Source organism: Impatiens glandulifera, chromosome 1, assembly GCF_907164915.1.
Source record: "Impatiens glandulifera chromosome 1, dImpGla2.1, whole genome shotgun sequence".
In the NCBI taxonomy this organism is placed as follows: domain Eukaryota; kingdom Viridiplantae; phylum Streptophyta; class Magnoliopsida; order Ericales; family Balsaminaceae; genus Impatiens; species Impatiens glandulifera.
Window position 1 is genome coordinate 76,480,733 of NC_061862.1, and position 10,455 is coordinate 76,491,187.

General features: G+C 34.6%; 2 protein-coding genes across 2 annotated transcripts; one reads left to right on the forward strand and one right to left on the reverse strand.

Annotated features, from left to right (window-relative positions):
- Nucleotides 1-1,020: 1,020 nt before the first annotated feature.
- On the forward strand, nucleotides 1,021-3,618 carry LOC124932924. The gene is made up of 6 exons (XM_047473640.1): nucleotides 1,021-1,114; nucleotides 1,219-1,333; nucleotides 2,125-2,315; nucleotides 2,408-2,564; nucleotides 2,633-2,828; nucleotides 3,514-3,618. Exons 3-6 carry the CDS (start codon nucleotides 2,231-2,233, stop codon nucleotides 3,616-3,618), a joined length of 543 nt encoding a protein of 180 aa, XP_047329596.1. The 5' UTR covers nucleotides 1,021-1,114; nucleotides 1,219-1,333; nucleotides 2,125-2,230.
- A 5,326-nt stretch (nucleotides 3,619-8,944) lies between these two features.
- Nucleotides 8,945-9,805, reverse strand: LOC124932935 (keratin, type II cytoskeletal 1-like). Its single transcript, XM_047473652.1, has 3 exons — nucleotides 9,582-9,805; nucleotides 9,451-9,524; nucleotides 8,945-9,345 (listed from the first exon to the last, which is right to left on the reverse strand). The coding sequence occupies exons 1-3, from the start codon at nucleotides 9,803-9,805 to the stop codon at nucleotides 8,945-8,947; spliced, it is 699 nt and encodes a 232-aa protein (XP_047329608.1).
- Between the last annotated feature and the right edge of the window lie 650 nt (nucleotides 9,806-10,455).

Consider the following 10,455-nt stretch of genomic DNA (forward strand, 5'->3'; position numbering starts at 1 on the left):
AGAAGAAAACAAAAGAATGAACACTAACAAAATTTGATAACGGAGTTCGGACAAAATGTTGCTTACGTCTCCGAGCACTAAGGCTATCAATTAATAAGGAAGAAGAGATACAAATTTGGATGCAATAAACCAAAGAGGGGAGAGTTTCTTTTATACACTAAGAAACTTCCCCAACTCCCATCATCTTCCGATGTGAGATTTATGCTAATTGTGAATATAGTTTCTTTTATATACTAAGAAACTTCTTTCACTCTCATCATCTTCCGATGTGGGATTCTAATTGTGCCAAAAAACAACAAACGCGACCAAATCTTCGGTGTCATAATTTGGAAGCATCTTTACTCCGTACAATATTAACACTATCATTGAATATCGAAGTTTGCATCAAATATAAATTAGAATATTTCTCTCCTCGAGCTATAATCAAGTTACCTTTAGAAAGTTTCCATTTTCCAGAACCAAAATAGCTCGTCAAACCATCATCATCAAGTTTTCCCGTTGATATCAAATTCAACCTAATATCTGGAGCATGTCGAACATCCTTAAGTAATAATTTTGACTCATTACCAGAATCCAAGCAAACGTCACCAAAACCAATAACCTTACTTAAGCCGTCATTACCCATCTTCAATACTCCAAAATCACCTGAAGTATAAGACGTAAAATAGTCTTTCCTTGGCGTAACATGCAAGGAAGCTCTAGTGTCAAACACCCAACTCGACTCATTGCATACAGAGTTAATTGTATTCTCGCCGTGGAAAGTGACGAGATCATTTGAAGTCGTTATTGATTAGATCCGCATCTTTATTTTGATTAGATCCGCTCATTTCACGTTTCAGATTGAAGTATTCTTTCTTAATGTTCCCCTTTTACCGCAATGATAACATTCATCTGACTTGTACTTGGATTTGGACTTACTTCGACTCTTATATCTCATATTGTCTTTTCTACCCTATTCATCTGTCTCCCCCTATTTTCAGTAACCAACACATTTGAATTTATCGAAGACCCTTTGAGATTTTCTTTACAGGATGAATCTTCAGGCCAGCTAACTGAACTCAGGCATCTGCATGAAGAACGGATAAGAATTTTGAAACAGCTATCTGATTCTCAGGTCTAGATATCCTATCTCCACTAGTATCCAAGTGCAGCCATTAATAATCCTATTTCTCCACTTGTTAATATTTCCTTAATTTCGATGCCCATATCAATTGTCAGAACACTTTGAAGAGTTTGAAGGGGATCTCCTCATCTCAAGCTCTTCTCTTGGTTAAGGAGCAGCTTGCAAAGTCAAAGGCTGATTTGGCCTTCTATCAAGCCCTATTTGAGAAATTACAAATATAAATTTGTTTGGTTAGATAATTACTGTAGATAATTACTAATATATATATATATGTGTGTGTGTAAAGGCAGCCTTGTATGTTAATAAATGAAAGACGCCAAACGACATTAACAAAGTGTAAGTACACAAGAAACAACATAATAAAGGGAAATAATTAAAATGCTAATTATCCAAAAAAAGGATTTAAAATAGCCAAAGGCAAAGTATCTTTTTTCTATCATACTAATGTTCTCTCCATCAAGGTGGATGAAACACCATCTTCTCACTATCTAGCCCCCCGTTCCTTACTAACTAATATTTATTATCAAACTTATCTGTAACTAACAGATAAACATCTCATATTTCTAGAGACCAAGTGTTATCCTAGACATGTATCATATATTTAAAGGGTACAACCCAATGGAATTGTACACATAATCATTCCTTCAACTTCCACACTTTGTTTTTTCCTGGGATCATTGTTACTTTATTTTTGGTTGGATGCATTATCTTTGCTTGAAATCTTCCACTTGACTTCCTGTTTTAGGTGGATGATTTTTATCTCTATCGAGTATGACATTCCGCATTCTTCAAAATTGGATAAATACATGCGTTACTTCTATTTCATCTTAAAAACAAGTCCACAAGGACCTTATAGTGTTCAAAGAAGGGAGTGAACTGTTAGACTAGTACTTGTTTCAAGAAGAATAGTTTGACGTGTCATTATGTCAGGAATATCTTACATTGGCCAGGACCAAACAGTAATTTATACTTTGTGCTAACTATTATCTTTTATTTGAATCTACAGGCTGCTAAAGATAACCTATTGTGGCATGAGAAAGACACAGCTGTCAAAAGTGATGTTTGGATATTTTACAGCAGGGTTGTATAGTTGCTGATTCCAGAATAATGGAATTGGGAGTTGAGATACAGAAACAACTTGATGAAAGAAATGTGATCGAGACAAGGCTGAAAGAGGCATTAAGAGAACCTGGTATGGTAAAACATATAGTATCAATAAGTTATTCATTGCTTGTGTACAGGCACTTTTCATGGTTCAGAAGTTGACTTATCCTTACTACACAGGTAGGAAAGAAGTAGTTTCAGAATTTAAGGCGTTGGTTTCTTCTTTTCCTAAAGAAATGGGGAATATGCAGAATCAATTAAGTACAAGGAAGCTGCTTCAGATGTTCATTCATTGCGGGCAGATGTCCAATCTCTTTCATTTGTGCTTGACAGGAAGGTATGTATGCTTACTATGGTTAGTGCAACTTATAGATAAAAGAAGACCTAAAATGTTTGATTTTTCAGTCTAGAGAGCTGGAAACTTTATCAGCTAGATCAATGGAAGAAGCTGCTGAACTTCAAAAGTTGCACACTGTGGTATGTTACTACTAAACTCAAGTATACCATGATATTTCCATTTAAAGGAAAAAACTTCATTACAGCTACATTAAATTCAAAGATTGTGTCAACCAATTTTTGTCTTACTTGTACTGTTTGGCAAGTGAGAACTGTACAATAAGTATTGAGTATTAATATCCCAATGAGAAATTCTTGTTCATTGTTTACTAATTAATGTGTGACGCAAATTGGCAAAACTTATAAACTGAACACATGATTCCTTCAAAAGATTCTCTTTCCCCAAGTATGATTTTTCAAAATTTGGAAATGGATACTAGTCCTTATATATCTCAATATAGTTATGTTTTGAACTCTTAGCAAAAGAATTCTGTTGTGGACTGTACTGAAGTGAATTAGACCTCCACTCAACTTTGTAAAATGTAGGTTTAAATAAGAAAGGAACTAAAGTGGGCAAAAACAGTTAGTACATTAAAGTGAAGGAATATCATAGACTAATAAGTTCATTTGGTTTCTAGTCTATTTAGGCTGTCTTTTTAACTGATGTGCATATACTATGCTGCCTCGAACTAACAATCTTGGTGATATGATCAAGGTGAATTTGAGCATGTCTGATCTTTTCCATCTTTAACTTTGCAAGTATCAAAGGCTTACCATAATAGTATAGCACTCTTTATGGTATATTTATGTTTCAAGGAAGCAACTGTAGTGGAGTGATATTTCACTTTTGGGCTTCTATTATTGTGATGAAAAAAATTTTCTAACTTTCTAATTGAAATTATAACCATTGCATGGAATGGCTTATCTTTTTTTTTCTTGTTCCCTTTTAGTCTTTCCTATGTTCCTTACTCCCTTTTCACTCAGTTATGGAGGAAGGATGGTTGTTGGTATCAAATGGTTCAAATGATAGATCTCATGCAGTTGGTGATATTTGAATTTCAAAAAGAGTTCTTTTGTTGAACCTATATCCATTGTCCCTGGTGTAAATGAACATTAAGTAAAAAATCATTATAAATAAATTTTTTTAAGTCTTATAGTTTGTATTATAAACATTGTTCAAAGATTCCGTACAAGCTTAATTCATAAATCCTAAAATAAAATAAAAATAAGTAAAGAAATAATCATATAACAAACATAAATTTAATAACAAATTAATTAATCAAATACAGTTTAGGATCAATGTACGGGAGTGCATAAGCGTTATTTTGGGCAGGAGGAGGATTGTCGCTCCTACCGACGATGAATGGATGTTGTAGAAGCATATTTTAGCACCACCTTTTCTTAGGATCTTTAATTGTGCACCTCTTCTAAAAATCGAAAGCATCCTTGGACATTTTACTCCGCTTTATTAGTTTAAGAAGATTTTGATTCATATTTTTGCATTTCCATTGCGGTGTTGATGTGATCATTTCAAAAAATGAGCATCCCAATGCCCAAATATCGGTATAAGTATCATATTCTCCATCGTTTAATATGTCAGGAGGCAATATAATGAGGAGTCTCCAACATCATCCCGGAAGATTGAATGGCTGAATAGTCATACCAAAGTCTCCTATTTTGGCCTTCTCGTCGACCATTAATATGTTTTTGGGTTTTATATCACAATGGATGTATCCACTCTTATGGATGTATATTCCTTTGCTTTAATTTCTGGGATTCCTTTGTATTTAGATGTCTTGATGATTGAATGCGGTCGTGTAAAGTGACGCCCGAGGCGTACTCCAAGAAGATATTTGTAAAAAAATTTGTACCTTCAACGATTTCAACCTAATAAACGAATAATATACTAGCATTCTTTAAATTTAGAGAGAATATCCCTTTCTTCGTACTCCGTGGATTTAACTGCCATTAAAATAGACGGATAGAGACAATGTCCTTCTAATGGACGGCTTAGATAGACAACTACATAGCTACCTTCACCCAATTTCTCAAATCTCTCCCACAAAGACATTATTATTCCTTCAAAATAAAAAATAATTACGATTAAATGAGAAAGAACATAATATTCAAATACACAAACAAATACGTAGAAAAAATAATCGCATACAAATTGTTAAAGAATAGAGATAGTAGTATAGAAGGCAAAGTACCAAAAATCAAAAGATAACCCGATTGAGTGTTTGTGATCATAGAAATTTCGGAAAAAATGAATGTGAGTGATAAGTTCTTTCTTTAACTCTTGAGACTTTTATTAATTAAAAATTATTTTATTTAATTTTTGATAATTAATTCAAAAAAATATGGCAAGACTTATTAATTAAAATTTATTTTATTGATTTTTTAAAAAAGAATTGTGATTTTTTAAAGTGCAGATACTATTATGTGTGGTGAAAGAAAAAAAGAAGAAAGAAGTTGTCAAGAAAAAAGGGAAAGTTGCCAAGAAAAAAGGAAGAAGTTGCAAAGGAGAAGGATTCAACCACAACCACAACCACAGAGGAGCATGAAGACTTGGTTATTTTTTAATTAAAAATTAAAATGACCAAGTATTGCATCACTTATCAATTAAAGCTTAAATCTTATTGGATACTACTTGACATTTATTGACATGTCAAGTGGATATTAGTCCATTTTTTTTAAAACATTTATACATGTTTAAAATGAAAATCTCTTTCCAACAAGTGTGTTAAGTGGGCCTTTGGGCCATAGAGTTTTATAGTTTTGTCTATAAATACCCTCTCTTAACACCTTGTAAAAGACCCTCTTTTTTCACTCTTAAGTTCCCCTGCCCAATCTTTTCCACAACCAAAACTCAACCATTATAGGGTTGTGTCATAAGTTTTTCTTAAGAGATTTCTGTTTTAATCCCAAAAGCAAATGAGCAACCCCATTGTAAGCCCCTTTACACTCCTCTTTTCTTTGAATTTTGTTTTTTTCTTTACATTTACTTCCATGCATGATTTCCTTTTAAGTTTTATTTTCTGTTTGTACATAATGTAACCTAAAATAAAAATAAAAATAAAACAGAAAACTTATACATGACTTGTTTTAAAACCGAGAGCCTTTTTATGTAAAAAAAATCTTTTAAATGTCTTAGTTTTTGGTAATCCTTGAATCTGTTCCAAGCTAAATGTGATCTGAAGCTTATTGAGTTTAAACCAAGTTGGTTTGAACCTTTAAGATTTAGAGAGACCCTCTGATTGATGAAAATTTAATATAATTCGATTAAGAACTATCAAACTTAGCCTAAATTATGGTTCTCGGCCAATATACATTTTAAAATTAAATTTTATTCGAGCTGAATTTCCTCATTTTTAAAATAAAAACAGTTTAACAAACCGAAATTTTAATTAAAATTTTGAATATATACATGCCTGATGATGAATTCTCTTCTTTCTCTTGATTAACCTTTCTCTTGATTAACCTGAGTATCTTTTTCTCTATTTTTATTAGCAACCACTTCAACTTGATTTGATTGAGAATCCTCAACTATCTCTTCAACATGATTAGGTTGAGGTTCCACCTCCTTCTTCGAACTGCTTTCTTCTTGTACATAATTTTCTTTATCTTATTTTTCTTGTTCTTTAACCACATTTTTCTCTTTGAAAATAGGCACCTCTGTTTCATTTTCCTATATATTTACTTTCTAGCCTTTATGAATTTTCTGATCTTCTTCCTTAGCCAAATCACATTTTGGGCTTGCATGTTAGACTGTATTGCAGAAAGAGCATTTGTTTGGCCTCCACTCATAAGTGATTTTCATGACAGTATGTTTTCCTTTTCTGTCTACTATGGTCATACTTTTTGGTAGTGTGCTTATAGGATGCACCTCAATGCTAATTCTAGCAAATGATAGGTGCTCTCCTCCTTTAGTAATTGGATCCATGTATAATGGTCTACCCAATAAACCTGTAAAATGACTAAGTGCTTCAGAATTGTAATATACACATGTATATTCTAGATCTTGAACCATATTTGTGCAGTTTCTTTTGGCTTACTCAATAGGTTCAAGTCTTCAGACCATTTTTCCAATTTCATACAATTGGATCCTATATATGCATGCTCATTTTCTAGAATTTCCTCCAAATTAAATCCTTCTTTTAGAATTTTCAGCCCTTTTTCTTCCCATTGCTTCAATAGTGCATCTTTAGTAATTGGAAAGGATACTCTGTTTTTCCTATGTAATTTTCCACAACTACATTTTCCCATTCCTTTATACAGTTTTCCCCTACTTCAGTAAGCAATTTAAATTCAAATGGAGAATTAAATACCTCCACTTTTGTCAGTGTGTTGCCAAAGTAGATTTTCCCTTTATATGCATGATCTTCTTACTTTTTTGCATTGTTGTTCTATCAGACTTCATTAGTTTTCCATGTCAAGTTGCTCCTGATAGTAAATGACTTAGATTTGGGAGCATTCATCATCTCCTTTATTGTAGAAACTGACCATTAAACAATTTCTTCATATTCTTCTTTTTCAGCAGATTTTAGTCTTGAAGATAGTGAATATTAAGTTTGATACGATCGACTTTATCAATAGAGACGGGGGTCTGGCGATTGATGAAGGATTATGAAAAACGGTTTGAAAGAAATTTTGTTAGGGATTTAATTCACTTTCTATTCTACGCAAACCCTTGTAAACACTTGAAACTGAATCAAGGTAGAATTGTTTACTTAGGTTTGAAGCTCAAGATGAAGAATGTGAAGATGACAGAAATGAAAAGACACAGCAATTTGTTTATAGATGTTTAGAGCTAACTCTCCTACGTCACCCCTTCTTCCAACCACCCGAAGGATTCACTATAATATGATTTGAATCAAATACAATTTGTACACACTTAGCTCACTGTTGAACAAAACACGCTCTGTTCAACTTACAAGATGAAGAATATCACTCAGCTAAAGGTGTTTTTGATTCTAGCTCTCTCTTGATTCACACACAGTACAATCAAGAAAGCAGCTTACGACTTAAATATTCGATGGATTGATTTCTCAGTAATTTCAGCAAGATGATCGACTGATTTCTCTCTTTGTAATTCCGTCCAACATCATATCCGTTGTCCTTTAGAATCTTTAAATATGCACAGGTACCAACGAACGAATCTTTAGAATGAAACGTGACACTCTTCCATTGGAACACCTCCATAGTACATAGCAGGTTCTGATCACAAGGATCGTGGCCATACACCAACTGGTAGTGCGCCGAATATCCTTCAGGGATGTACCTGCAAAACAAATAGTGTGAAGGATATTCTCTTATGTGGCATTCGTTGGTTGGTTGCGTCTAACTATCGTACTGATCTTCACTAGAAAGTGGAGCAGGAGTAGCATACATCTATAGCACGTGGGTAGGCGGGTGCTAGCTTCAAGCAAACTACTTAAGCATATCATTAGACGTATTTCAGTTAGACGACCTCGTCTAATGAAATCAAATGTCCCCATCTAAGAGCAGAATCCATTAGACCACCTAGTCTAATGGGATTAGACTTACGTCTAATTACAACCACTTCAGACTAATCTGAAGGAGTTAGACTACATGTCTAACTTTCATAAACCATTAGACTGCATGTCTAACTCCACGAGTTAGACTGCACATCTAATTCCGGTTCTACTTCAGACTAATCCGAAGGAGTTAGACTACACGTCTATCTTTCTCTTTCTATTAGACTGCATGTCTAACTCCACGAGTTAGAATGCACATCTAATTACGGTTCTACTTCAGACTTGTATGAAGGAGTTAGACTACACGTCTAACTTTCACAATCCATTAGACTTGTACGTCTAATTCCGAATATATTAGACTGCACGTCTAACTCCGCTGAGTTAGACTACACGTCTAATTTCGAGTTCCATTAGACTCCACGTCTAATTCCGAATTAATTAGATTGCACGTCTAACTCCACAAGTTAGACTACACGTCTAATTCCGAATTCATTAGACTGCACGTCTAATTCCGAATTCATTAGACTGCACGTCTAATTCCACGAGTTAGACTGCACGTCTAATTCCATGCATCTAATACCAAATCGGTCTAATGAACCTCATTAGAACCAAGTCTTGTGAAATCTGATTTCGATACACCTGCATCAAAACGCATAAATCATTTCATCATCAAAATCCCAATAGTCAAACTATTTCAACACTTAGTCAAAATAATTTGACCTAACAATTTCCCCCTTTTTGATGATGAAATTGAAAACCTGCATATATATAACAAAATACACATTCATCATATAAATAAACTTCTGTTCACTTACATCATTCATCACTAATTTTCAAAAACCAATATTCATAAACATAGTCAAAGAAATATAGTTTAAGAAACTTAACAAGATAGGAGAAAAGAGATTATCGTTCTTCCCTTTTTTACTTGAGGATTGGTTGGGCTCATCCCTTCATCGACTATATCTTGACCGGTTAACAGATTTTGAAAAGGAGGAAGAATGCGACCACCATGACCGCTTCCACTAGATCTCCCACCATGATCACCGCCACTAGCACGACCTCTTTGATCAATACCAGATTGCCTACCACGACCACCACCACTGCTTCGGCCTCCACGATTACCACCGCTTCGACCTCCGCCTCTTTTAGTTGGCGTTGGATTTTCATCGTTGATCGGCGCTCGTTTAGATCTGGTGCCGGTTGACACACCGTCACCTTTTCTACTTGGCTCACCTTGGGTGATACGAGGTTGTTCTTTTTCAGCATCAGCTTTCGCATTCTCTTTTTCTCAAAATTTTCTTGCAATAAAGTCAGCAAACTCCAGTCGTTCATCATCTGTTCTTCTCAAGCATCCTTGAATTTCTACCATCTGGTTTTTCACCAAACCGAGTTCCTCCATAGTTTCTCGATGACGATCATCATTGACGTGCCTTTCAATGTCCATCATTTCAGATTGACGACTGAAGAGATTCTTTTCAAATTTGGAGAAATTTAAATTTGAGAGATGAGTCTCATACGTATTCTTCTTTAGAGTGTTGTCCAATTTATTAAGAACATTGACAAAATCAACAAATTCCTTTCTTTCTTCTTTCTGGGTATTTAGAGCCTTTATTATATTTGATCCCATAGATACCACGTTCTTCTGAAGAGAAGAGAGCACAAATGTCATAGACTTTAGAAGCTTGATACCATCAACAGAGGATTCTTCATTAGATGAATTTTCTTGAGATTCTGCTGCCATACTCTGAATAAGATCAAAATGGGTATGAATCTACAGGGATTGCTCCGATTGATCCTTCTCAGACACATTTCCATATTTATTTCGCTTTTCTTCTTCCAATTCCCTTTCAGCTCTCTGAAATCTTTCATACAGATTTCCCTTGCTGTGAAGAGGATTGTTGATATTTTCATGAACATTTGCCGCATTGATCTCAGGGAATGGGAGAGGCCTGACAAATCTAGTATTTTGATTCTGTTCCTCCTTAGATGAGGAACTCTCTTCTTCAGCATCTTTGTCATTGGACGGTTCCCCCTCAGATCTGATAATTTCTGGCTGAGTTACTTCAGCCTCCTTCTCTTGGACTTCCTCTGTTCTTACAACAGGGGATATCACAACTTCTTCATCATTAGGAGCTTGAGCAGACTCCTCAATAACTTCTTCTTCTTGAGTTAGAAGAGTTTTTATAGGCTCTTGAATAATCACTTCTTCTTCTAAGGTAGGATTCTCTTAAACGGGTTGAGCCAAAAGTCGTCTTTCTTCAGCAGAAAGACTCCCAAATTCTATCAGGAGAGCAGCATCTCGCTCATCTGTATCATCATTATCATCAGGGATATCCATTGGTTCATCATCATCAAAAATATTTGCTCTAGAACAGTTAACGCCATGAACGT